We start from the raw sequence: 13,279 nt of genomic DNA on the forward strand, positions 1-13,279 counted from the left end.
AAAAAACAGAACATGAGAATTATGTTTTCATTTTAACAGGTCAACAGGTTATAAACATTATAAAATCAGTATTATGCTGCACTTAAAATATAAATATACAATATATTTTTACATTTTTCATGTGCATTTGCATCGCATTATAGTGAATGCTGTCATGATTTCAGTCTTTCATGTCTGCATGTGTATTCTGCACTGTAGCTGATATTACTTTGACAAATAATGTAAAATGAGGAGCTGCATAATTACATTTTGCAAACTGAAAAAAAATACTTCCAGGCAATTTATCACAAAAGGCTTCCTTTATTAACGTAAAAAAAACGGAATATATAATGACAGGGTATAAAAACTAAAACAACAACTATATTTGGCAAAGAGCCATTTAAGCATCAGGATACAGAAAAAAGTAGAATACTGCATTAATATAAAAGTTTGTCAATATTATACAACGCTTTACAAGGTAAAAAAGCTCGCAGTCCTCTTCAGTCCCCTCTTCCATCACTTGAAAATAACACGGACCTTCTTGTCACCCATTATCAATCTAGAATAAATCAAATAACTGATCAGAACATTTATACTGGCATACTGCATATTAAAATCAAACTGAAGCACAAAACTGCAGCAAACATCAAGTGAAGCTTAAAGGGACAGTTACGCCAAAAATGAAAAATCCGGCATCCTTTACATATAGACAAACTTATTTACATATCTACACTTGTACCAAACTATGAGTTTCTTTCCTCTGTGGAACACAATGGAATATATTTTTAAGTACTACTGGGAGCCATAGACTTCCATAGTATTTGTTTTTCCTAATGTGGGATTCAATAGCTACCATTTTTCAACATTCTTCAAAGTTTTCATCTTGTTTTAAACAGAAAAAGAGAAACTCATAAAGCTTTGGAACCACTTGTGGGTGAGAAAATGGTGAGCACATATTCTGTTTTGGGTGAACAGGCCCTGTAAAGTGGATTGCACCCTGGATATGCTGCGCTGGATTCCAACACCATTTATTATTGTGAACACTGTTTTCTAAAGGGTATGCACACCAGCGCCACCATTTGGCATCTGTTTGTGTTGCTTAGGAACATATGGATAACTATGTGTAAAGACGGTGTGCAAGCTGATACACTAAATGACGAAAATCATTCATTGTGTATGATAAAATCGAGAATACCTCACAATGCTGACAGTGACCAGGGCGCCAGTCAGAGGTCCTACCCAATAAATCCAGTGGTGCGTCCAGTGGCCGGACACTACTGCTGGCCCAAAGGCTCGTGCTGGATTCATACATGCTCCTGATATTCCTCCCCTATTTAACACACATGACAAAACCAGTGAGGCTTTTGAAACCCCGCACACAGTATATCAACTGCAAAACCAAAAATTTCTTAATATAAACAAGTTACACGAACTCTAATATTACGTTTTCTCCAAGTTACATGAACTCTTCCAACTTAATCTGACTGAGTAGCAGTTTTCCAACATAGGCTCATTCTGAAAATGTAGCCCTATATATATATTTCTGGAGATCACGAATTACAGTGCATCAGGAAAGTATTCATAGCACTTCACTTTTTCCACAGTTTTTTATGTTACAGCCTTATTCCAAAATGGATTAAGTTCATTTATTTCCTCAAGATTCTACACACAATACCCCATAATGACAATGTGAAAAAATATTTTTTTTAATTGTTGCAAATTTATTAAAAATAAAAAACCTGAAAAATCACATGTACATAAGTATTCACAGCCTTTGCAGTGAAGCTCTAAATTGAGCTCAGGTACATTCTGTTTCCACTGATCATTCTTGAGATGTTTCAGCAGCTTAATTAGAGTTCAACTGTGGTAAATTCAGTTGATTGGACATGATTTGAAAGGGCATATACCTGTCTTTATAAGGTCCCAGGGTTGACAGTGCATGTCAAAGCACAAACCAAGCATGTAGACAAAGGTATTGTCTGTAGACCTCCGAGACAGGATTCTCTCGAGGCACAAGGCTGGGGAAGGTTACAGAAAAATTTCTGCTGCTCTGAAAGTTCCAATGAGCACAGTGGCCTCCATCATCTGTAAGTGAAAGATATTTGGAACCACCAGGAACCACTCTTCCTAGAGCTGGCCGGCAATCTAAGCTGAGTATTCGGGGGAGAAGGGCCTTAGTCAGGGAGGTGATCAATAACCCAATGGTCACTCTGTCTGAGCTCCAGCGTTCTTCTGTGGAGAGAGGAGAACCTTACAGAAGGACAACCATCTGTGCAGCAATCCACCAATTAGGCCTGTATGGTAGAGTGGCCAGACGGAAGCTACTCCCCGCCTGGAATTTGCCGAAAAGGCATCTGAAGGACTCTCAGAACTCTCAATAAGGACTCTCAATAACAAACAAAATTCTCTGGTCTGATGAGACTAAAATTTAACTCTTTGGAGTGAATGCGAGGTGTTACTCTTGGAGAAAACCAGGCACCGCTCATCACCAGTCTAATAATACCATCTAATACCATCCCTACAGTGAAGCATGGTGGTGGCAGCATCATGCAGTGGGGATGTTTTTCAGCAGCAGGAACTGGAGGACTAGTCAGGATAGAGGAAAAGATGAATGTAGCAATGTACAGAGACATCCTGAATGAAAACCTGCTTCACAGTGCTCTTGACCTCAGACTGGGGTGACGTTTCATCTTCCACCAGGACAATGACCCAAAGCACACCGCCAAAATATCAATGGAGTGGCTTCACAACAACTCAGTGAACGTCCTTAAGTGGCCCAGCCAGAGCCCAGCCCTAAATCCTATTGAACATCTCTAGAGAGATCTGAAAATGGCTGTACACCGTCACTTCCCATCTAACCTGATAAAGCTTGAGAGCTACTGCAAAGAGGAATGGGCAAAAATTCCCAAAGACAGGTGTGCCAAGCTTGTGGCATCATATTCAAAAAGACTTGAGGCTGTAATTGCTGCCAAAGGTGCATCAACAAAGTATTGAGCAAAGGCCGTGAATACTTATGTACATGTGATTTTTCAGTTTTTTTTTTTTTTTTATAAATTTGCAACAATTTCAAAAAATCTTTTTTCACATTGTCATTATGGGGTATTGTGTGTGGAATTTTAAGAAAATAAATGAATTCAGTCTATTTTGGAATAAGGTTGTAACATAAAAGATGTGGAAAAAGTGAAGTGCTATGAATACTTTCCGAATGCACTGTATGTAGCTAGAGCTACGTATGGCTGCATTTCATCTTTAAAACGAATGCTACAGGGTGGTATGATGCCGTTCCTTTTCCCAATAGGGTTTGAGCCTAATGAAGAACGATTCCAGAAAGCAGATAAGACAAAAATAAAAGCCAAAAAATAAAATAAACAACTAAATAACATGGTGAGAATGTGGTAAAATCTGAAAACGTGGTAACAATCAAGCTGCTTTAAGGGCTTTTCTTTTTCTGGATTGCTTTTGACAACACTGTGGTTGGGTTTAGGGAGGGGGTGGGCGGGTCAATCGGTGCTTTTTAAAACACGATTAGTTGGGTTTAGGGAAGGGGGAGGGTGAAAGGATCGGTCGGTTGGTCAGTCAGTCGATAGCGGCTTCTAGTGGATTTACATGAGAACATCAGGCGTGAATGGCACTCACGAGAGAAATTTGAGTGTTGAAAAAGCGTACACAGCGGCCTCTGGTGGATTCACGAAAAGAAAATCGGCAAAATAACGTAGCTCCTGGTACATATTTTGCTCTCTCCAGAAATGTTTATTAGGGTACGTAATCAGAATGATCATGGGTTGCAGATTTCAATTTCCCAGCATGCTTTGCATTGGCATGTCTAAGGAAAATAATGCTGTGTCCCAATTTGTTTACTATCTGTTGTAAATAGTATTAGAAAATTGAATTAGTATATCCAAAATCATAATATGTTGAAATGAGTATAGACCTTTTTCACATTTCCAGGTTTCTTATGCCTCATTCACACTAGCAGCAACTTTGTAGCTGCATGTGACTCTTGGTGGTGATCTGCTGCAAATGCAGGTCTGTGTACGTCTACAGCACAGAGAATACAATCATCCTCTGCAGGAGCTGATCACGTGAGCTCTACTGGTGCTCCTAGTGGCTGTTGCTCAAGAAAGTCGCTCTTCATTTGCATAAAGTTTAAAGATTCTCAACTTTGTTGAGCGATCGACACGCCCACCTGGTTGCTAACAGTCGCTGTCGCTTGCGTAGACAGAGGTCACCAGACATTGCTCACTCTCCATCGAAAGGAACGGACGCTTGTTGATTTGCCGCTGCGAGTCGCTCGTAGTGTAAATGAGTCTTTAGTGCCGTTTAGTCTCAGGAACAAATATTTCCTATTATTTTATTTCTCCTAATGTCTTATATGTTAACATAATGTGTGTGGTTTTTAAATGCATTACAAGTAAATGAGTTTTCATTTTGACTCATTATCTGCTTATATAAATGCTGGAAACAGTTATCATAAAAGAAGATAGATAGCAGGTAGTTTTGTAACATGACATAAATCACCATCTCATTTACCAATTCGAAATGAGCTACAAGGGTAAATTCAGACGTGACCAATTCACACTTGAGGTCAATCATGGGACAACAGTCTGCATCTATACTTAGGATCTGAGCCAAGTAAAATCTATTCAATGATAATATTATTTTTATTGTCATATAATGATGGCTTTATATAATCAGTAGCTGTTTATCTAAATCATGTTTATTATATTGTTATTAAATGATCTCTATATTTTATATTTCTGTATTTTATTTGATTACTGGATCAATGGATTTTCAGCCATATTGTTTATTTTGAATATTCAGAAATATAATTCATCAAGAAAGATTTTTTGGATATGGATGACTCCAGTTACAGCAACTAAATATATATAATTTTTTACTGCTTACACAAAACAAAACAGAAAAGCTTTTACTTTTAGACTGTGTGTTTTATATAATCATGATAATTGCTGTTAAATGGTAAAAAGAGAATCATGCATTAAATGATTAATATATTGTCGTTTTTGAAGTAATTGATTTTTGTATTTTTTCTAGACATAATATCTATAATTATTGTTCTATAAGTTTTTTTTACTTATTTCTCTCACAATAAAATATATAAAACAGAAAAAAACATTTGTTTTTAGATTATAGATAGGCATGATAATAGCTTTTAATTAGAAAAAGTCACATTATCTAAATCAGGCATTCAAATAATTCTTCTTCTTCTATGATAAAATCATTATTTCTCAATTTAATCTCTCTCTGTTTAATAGAACAGGGTCTGTTGTGTTAGAGAGAGAGAGAGAGAGAAAGAGAGAGAGAGTGAAAGAGAGAGAGAGCAAGAGCAAAGTTCGAGGCTCCAGACTCAAAAAACCTAAATAACAATGCTCTTTATGACTATAACTCGCTAGACTTTTGTTTTAAACAGTCGGCTACAGGATATTGTGTGTGCTGTTTGTTTCCTACCCAGCCAAGATATTTGCCGTCACAGTGAGTCCAATGCAGAAAGGAGCAAGTTGGCTTTTGGTTCTTCCGTTCACAGCACCCATGCTGACGACAATAGTCAAGAAGAGCGTCATGATCATCTCAGCCATAGTGGCAGCTCCAATGCCGTCAGACGATGGAATGGCATTAAACGCTGCTCCCGTTGCATTGCTGAATGCATCATTCGTAGTCACAGCCTGAATAAAAGACACAAAACGCCAACTCTTGCATCTCAAAAAATAATGTATAAATGTGCCTGAGTAAAATTGACTGAAATTGTATTACTGTAAATGCCAGATTACATTTGATCATGTGGTTTCATGTGATATTTGACTCTTTTTATTTAACTTTCGACCTAATTTTATACAGTTTTGAATAAAATGTTTATGTTTTAACCTTTAGAAACCCTACAATAAGTCTTTGGTTTCATGAATCAATTCCAGGTCATTTCGTTTTGACTAAATAAAGTTATGTTTAAAAAATTAAATTAAATGAAAAAAAAAGAAGTGGTGTACAGTGAACAATTTTAGTTTTGTGTTTATTATTAGAAATTAAAAATAAATTATATAAACGTGCAGTTGAAAAATCACTATTAAATTTGTTGTTTCAAATCTGTATGAATTAATTTCATTTAATTTTTTATAAATATACAGCAAAATACCAATTCAGATGCAGCATGAATAAAAATAATGGTTGTATCAAATAAAAGAGTTTAGATTCCTATTATTAGCACATTTTTTACAGTAGTTTCCCATGAAATTTTACAGTTAAATCCGGTAAAGTGATATAAATGTAATTTACTATGACAAAATACAGTTACATGTTATGAATTTTTGGACATTGTTTTGCAGTGCTATTTACTTATGTCTCAAAATTTAATTTTTCTTTAGTATTAAGCTCTTTTACACTTCACAGTCTTGATAGACATAATTATGAATATTGATATAGAGGCATAGAAACATACTTTAGCAAGGCTGGCAGCAATCACTCCACCTAACATCTGTGAGATAATGTATGGCACCAGGAGGATCACCTCCATTCCTCCGATGAGGTAAACACACACAGACACGGCAGGATTGAAGTGACCACCGCTGGAAAACATCAAGTGTCATGATTACACAATCATAGTTCAGAACAAGTGTCTACAGTAGATTTTCACCAATAAAAATGTGTAAACTAATAACAAGATTCATGTGATTAAAATAATCATTCAAATGTTTAAAAAAATCATTAAAAATTAAACAATTGTTTGTTAAATGTATATTTATTTATAAAATAATAAAATTTAGCATTATTTAATATTGTTATAATAGGAATAATTAGATATTAAGGTTAACAGTTCTGTTTACATTATTTAAAAATATTAAATTATTACATTTTAAATAAATTTTAAATAATAATTTATTACATTTAAAAAAATCAATCATTTTAACCCACTGCCAAAAATATACCTGTGCAACATAAGACCAACAATTATTAGCATTTTTATAGTGTGGTTAGATGCTGGATTGAATTAATCACTTGATAACAAGATAACAAAGTAAAATTAAACAAGAAAGCATGCATAATTAGTCTACAGTCAAACATGAATGAATGAAGCCCCATTTTTACCAATAAAACTTTAAAAGAATGATTAAAAGAATTTCTAATTTTAATAATACATAAAACAATATATAGAATTTCGTTTATGAAATCAAGAACTTAAAAATAGTTGAAGTATAAAAAGCAACTTTACAATTCTGGATAGATTAAATGAGTGTCTATTTTAAATGTTTTATAATATTGAAAATAGAGTAAATATTATAAATGTCGTGCATATTTCATATATATATATATATATATATATATATATATATATATATATATATATATATATATATATATATATATATATATATATATATATATATATATATATATAGTAATCTAGACTTGTAAAGTGGAGCCATGCTGCAAAACACAAGCAAATTACCTGATTTCCCCCAAAATTGCTATCGCTATGGCCAGCGCTAGTCCATGTGCCAGGGCAGGCTGGATGCTCCCGCTGATGCCCACGTTGCCCATGACGGACACGCAGCCCACGAACATGAAGAGGAAAGAACCGACGACCTCTGCCAGACACGGCTGGATGTAGTGCTCGAAGAAGGGCAGCTTCTTCGGCTGGTTCTGGTGGTTGTCTCCTCCATCGCCCGTTGCCACAGTGAAGAGCTCAGACTTGGACTCCGCCGAGGTCATTCTCGTTTTCTGCCCGGAGCTTCAGGGATTTGCGGGCATCATTCGCGGGTCCGAGCTGATAAAGGTGGGCAGAGGATGGGGTGGAGTGGCGGTGAGGCGGGCCAAACATGGCTCCCTCGTCATCAGTCTCGGCGGCTTGGGAAAAACACTTCATTTCCAGCAGAAGAGAGCATTGTTTGGGGGGTGACGGGTTCAGGATAAAGCTTATCATCCAGAGCCTGCTATTACACAACTGAGGACAATAAAAACGTGCGGAACGAACTCTCGTCGTATCACTCAAGGTCTCCTCGTCTATGTTACGCAACTCAATTGATCCCGTCTAATGCAGTTTCCCCAAACTTGATAAAACTAATGGTTTGTTATAGATTGGTTTTGCATTTCGACAGGGCCTGCGGTTGTTTTATTAATTTTTTGTCACGTCAGATCAAATCAGGGTTCTAGGGGCGGTAAATAACAGCACAAGGTTGAGCTGGGTTAATGTTTCTCTTGAGGGACTCACTGACAAAAGTGAATGCAGAGAAAGACTGCAGGATGTACGGCGTTGATGGGCGAAAAGGAAACGTTTCCTTTTTTGTGTCTTTTAATCGCCTTTTGTTTTCTAAACTACTTCCTGGTGATTATTTATGACGTTCAAGAAAAAAGAAACACTAAAATGTTGGTGGTCGCCCTAAATTAACCATGATATTGGCATTTTAATGAGCATTTGTGTTTAACCGCAGTTTTGCTCGAATGGTTAAACTGTCATGCCTGTAGCATGCAAAGGGGGTAAGATTTAAAACAGGGGTGCCCAAACTTTTTCGGATGAAGGGCCAAAAATCAAATATCATTGAGAGCCTGGGCCGAAGGTGAATACAGCTAAACCAAACTATATTACATTAAAGATGCCATGGGTAATTTCGTAATTTATTTAATAACATTTCAAAATGAATATGAAACATTACTTTAAATTACTCTTAATTGATAACTTAAGGCAATAAACATAAACAATCAAATTGATAACAGTGGAGTTTAATGCTGAACAGGATGGTCAAGCAGTCTGCCTTTATCTTGATTTGCTCACCAAAGTCTCTGCAGTGTTGGGTGACTACATTTAAACAGAATCCGATTCATTTAGATTATTTAACGGAAACATTTAATTTCAATAAAGCAAACAAACAAAAGGTTACATGAAATTTGAATCGACAATCTCAATAGGAATCCCATCATTACCACTCTCTTCTCAGATGGGATGGTTGGCCAAATCAAAGGTTAACATGGGCCAACTTTGGGCAATATTTTGGCGTCTCTGATTTAAAAGAAGTTTGCTTTAAAAGAAGATTTAATTTTAAATGTAAATTGAACTTTAATTTTTAGCATCATTTATTGACTTCAGTCTCACGTGATCCATTGTATCCATCCATCCATTCATTTTCTTTTTAGCTTAGTCCCTTTATTAATCTGGGGTCGCCACAGCGGAATGGACCACCAACTTATCCAGCACATGTTTTACGCAGCAGATGCCCTTCCTGCTGCAACCCATCACTGGGAAACACCTACACACTCCCATTCACATACACCACAGACAATTTAGCTTACCCAATTCACCTATAGTGCATGTCTTTGGACTTGTAGGGAAAATCCACATAAACACAGGGAGAACATGCAAACTCTAAACAGAAATGCCAACTGACCCAGTCGAGGCTCGAACCAGCGACCTTCTTGCTGTGAGGCGACAGCGCTACCCACTGCGCTAAACGCCGCCTTTCCATTGTACCCATTGAAACATTTTCTATTATAAAAGTAGTTGAGCTCTATTATTCATTTATTATTCACAGCATTTATTTCAAATGCAAAAATAGCGGTTATAAAAATGCTATTCACGCTGTAAATTTTTTATTCACAATAATTGTTGCTGTATGTTTTACAGCTTTAAATAACTCACAACCATAAAGACAAAAAATTAATAACTTAAAAATAATTAATAACTTGATTGAATAACTTAAAAATCATGTGGAACAAATTACCAAAATCGATCAAGGAAATAAAAGATTTAAGGAGGTTCAAAAAAAGTAATTAAAAGACGGTTATTTGATGAGGATAATTAGTTTGCATGGTGGACAAGGATGTTTTTATTTTATATGTTACTTGATTGTGAATAGGGTTGTAGCTGGAAGGCCATTTGCTACGTGGGATGTATGTTGGATAAGTTGACGGTTCGTTCCGCTATGACGATCCCTGATTGATAGAGGGACTAAGCCGAAAAGAAAAATTAATGAAGGAGGGAATGTATTTGTGAATTATTTTGTTCCCGTTTTAAAAATGTATGAGGTACTGTCTGTTTTATGCATCATCGGTATTTTGAAGCCATACTTTGTTTTATTTAACAGCGAGGACCACAATGGAAACAAGCCCATGGCTTTATTGTGTTTTTATTCTCGACAGTTTTTGTTTCCAAATGTATGGGATACTTGTACAGCTTGTCTAAAATCTGTCAAATAAAATTCTATTCAATTCTATATATATATATATATATATATATATATATATATATATATATATATATATATATATATATATATATATATATATAAACAATCTTTAAATAAAGTATATTGCAAGCATTCACACACTTTACCTGATATCAGGAGCATTTCAGATCTACTAAATCATCTTTTAAATATTTGTAGTAGAGCGATAAATTCAATTAACGGGGTATGATTTGAAAGACACACACTTGCCTATGTATAGTTTGACATACAATTCTATATTACAAATCCAAGAGCAAAAACCACATCTTGAGGTTAAAGGAACGGTCTGCAGAGTTTGGCCTCCATAATCCTGAACGGAGCAAGTATTCAACAACCAGGACTCCTTAACTGCCCTCCAAAACTCCAAACCAAACTGAGTAATTGAAGGAGAAACATACATCACTGCAATATTCAAAACACTTAAGCCTCTCCTCAGTCAAGAGGCACCTACTTGGAAATTACACCTAAAGAGCTCTTAAGACAATGAGATTTAAGATGCTCATATGTGGAGGTCACCTGATAGAGCTCAGATTTAGATATCTGAAGAAATTAAAAAAAAAAAAAAGCTCAACAGTTCCCATCCTAACTGACAAAGCCTGAGAAGAACTTAAGAAAGCAACGGCAGAACCACAACCCCCCACCACCCCAATGCAGATTTGCAAAGTTTTCCTTCCATTTATCAGAGATTCTCTATCCTGGTCCTTGCAATACCATACTGTGCACAATTTGTCTTATCACTCCAAAGGTTTGTTCCATTCAACCATAAGTGGCCTGCGAAACGGACATAACAGGGTATTCTGCCATGATTTGAGTTCGAAAATTTGTGCGATGAACTCAAAGGATATTGAAGTGCACATGACATTTACACAAGGCTCATGCAGCTATGGGGCTCTCTTTTGACAAGCTGTTATCGAAATCAGTGTGAAACAAGAAAGACATGAAAAAAAGCAGAGTGAAGGGTTGTTATTACCAGGATTGAGAACCATGAAGCCACAGTGTTAGATACACTGTAAAAAATAATAGTAAATAAATCAGCTGTGTAAAAATAAAAACAGATAGCTGTGGTTAAATGTATTTAAATAAATAAAACAACAGCTGTAGTTGTCAGAACTTTATTGTTAAAAATTGCATTTCTTAACTTTACTTTGAGACTTTTTAAAATATTAATTGTATATACAGTAAACTACCTTATTTAATTAATTTAAAGTTTACACCAGTGTTTTAAAGTACTAAAATCTACACATTCTACCTTTGTTAACCTGAGAAAAACAAAACCATAAGCGAGTGGTGATGAGAAAGCCAAATAATGAGCCCATGATTACCACAAACAGAAACTAGTAATATATAGAAGCTGCTGAGTGTCATTCAAAAAACACACAGAGCTAAAGTAATGCAGTAAACATTACATTACAATAAGCGACTAATGTACATAACTGAAGAGAGAAAACTAAATAGAACTACAGTAATATCCACACAAAAAGCACAAACAGTGAAGTGTCATGCAGGGAATTCTGGGAAAGTCAATCTATGGTTAATTAACATACATAAAGGATATTTATACTTTTAACCAAGGTAAAGATTTGTGTGCTGTAACATTTTTTAATGGTTTTACAGTTAAAATCACAGCATTTTCTACAGTGCACACATTGTTGGTGGTAATTGGTTTATTTTCTTGTTCTTCCTGGCCTCATCACGCACGTGGTCATGAAGGAATATAAATGGTCAGCCCAGTTAGTACCAAGGGACTATATTCCTTAAACCATTAATACACTATCAGGCCCATACATTTACACACAGCAGGATGGATCCATGGTTTCAAGCTTATGGCAAATTCTAACCAATTTTTCTGAATGTTGCTGCAAAAATTGACTTCGTCAAACCAGGCAACGTTTTATCAAACTTCTGCTGTCCAATTTTGATGTCCAAATGACACTGGTGTGCTCTTCTTATGCTGCTGTAGCTCATCTGTTTCAATGTTTGATGAGTTATGTACTGAGAGGCTCTTAAACAGTGGTTATTTGAACTCTTCTTGACTTTCTATCAACTCGAACTCACGTCTGACCACACTCCTCAGGCCTCTAGCATCATAAAGCTTTTGAGCTGCCACTGGATGTTTTTTTATACCAAAATACTCTCTTTGTGAAAGCATTTTCTGAAATACAGTAATCAGACCTGATTGTATATGAATCTGATTGTAATCTGTAAATGTTGGTTCGTAAACAATCACACCAACTATGCCATGTTCAAAGTCAACTTTGCTCCCTATTTCTGTTTGAACTTCAGCAGTTTGTCTTATCTACCTGCACACATGATTATTGGGAAATTTACATTAACCAGCTATTGGTGAGTAATAAAAGGAAATTCCTATAATCACAATCTGGAACATTGTTAAAATTGGTAATAAAAAGTGTAAACCATGAAGAAAATCTAGTAAACATTTAATATACATCAATGAGCTTTTACATTATCACCCACCAAATAACCTCCAGGATGTACTTAATCCTTCAAAACTGTCTCCATGCAGTGAGGAACTGATTCAGTCAGTTTGGGATAGGTTTTCTGGAATACCAATGTCAACAGATACTTCAGTACCCATACATTGTGGAGCTGTGGTGATAAAGAGCGAACCTGGTTTTCAAAGTTTCAATCTCAATTTGGTTCAAATCAGGTAAATTTGGAGGCCACTGGAGCACTAGATCCACAATGATGTCTAAATACGTGACAGTTGTCAGGAATTGTCCTTCTGGGATAATGGGTCCTAAATTGTCCCAAGACAACCCCATTCACGGCATAATACTGCCACTTCTGGCATGTGTCTGCTTAATTTAGCATCCAGGTGCCCTCTCTTGGTAATTGGTGAACAATGTGCAGCAGTCTCTGCTCTGCTCCGGCATCACTGAGCTGTGGGCGACACGCGGCTGGACAACGGTTCATTGTTTAGCCATATGTGCACCACTTTTGCAATATAAGCTTTACTACAGCACACAAACAACCCACAATTTTCTGATGATTTGAGGTGCAATGCTATCACAATTGATCCTTTATCAATCTCAAATTAATCTCCATAATTCCTG

At 36.0% G+C, this 13,279-nt stretch overlaps 1 protein-coding gene across 1 annotated transcript; it reads right to left on the reverse strand.

Moving 5' to 3' along the window:
- Positions 1–280: 280 nt before the first annotated feature.
- Positions 281–7,742, reverse strand: aqp8a.1 (aquaporin 8a, tandem duplicate 1). Its single transcript, XM_056469862.1, has 5 exons — positions 7,436–7,742; positions 6,428–6,554; positions 5,446–5,660; positions 1,175–1,309; positions 281–538 (listed from the first exon to the last, which is right to left on the reverse strand). Exons 1-5 carry the CDS (start codon positions 7,696–7,698, stop codon positions 496–498), a joined length of 783 nt encoding a protein of 260 aa, XP_056325837.1. The 5' UTR covers positions 7,699–7,742; the 3' UTR covers positions 281–495.
- Positions 7,743–13,279: the final 5,537 nt, after the last annotated feature.

Source organism: Danio aesculapii, chromosome 12 (genome assembly GCF_903798145.1).
Source record: "Danio aesculapii chromosome 12, fDanAes4.1, whole genome shotgun sequence".
In the NCBI taxonomy this organism is placed as follows: domain Eukaryota; kingdom Metazoa; phylum Chordata; class Actinopteri; order Cypriniformes; family Danionidae; genus Danio; species Danio aesculapii.

Bases quoted from the DNA above. Each gene is read 5' to 3' on its own strand.
- aqp8a.1 (XM_056469862.1), bottom strand. From the start codon at position 7,698: ATGACCTCGGCGGAGTCCAAGTCTGAGCTCTTCACTGTGGCAACGGGC. The intron at 6,555-7,435 runs GTAATTTGCTTG...GATGTTTTCCAG, and splicing joins GCAATTTTGGGGGAAATCAG to CGGTGGTCACTTCAATCCTG. The intron at 539-1,174 runs GTATTCTCGATT...GATTTATTCTAG, and splicing joins GTCACTGTCAGCATTGTGAG to ATTGATAATGGGTGACAAGA.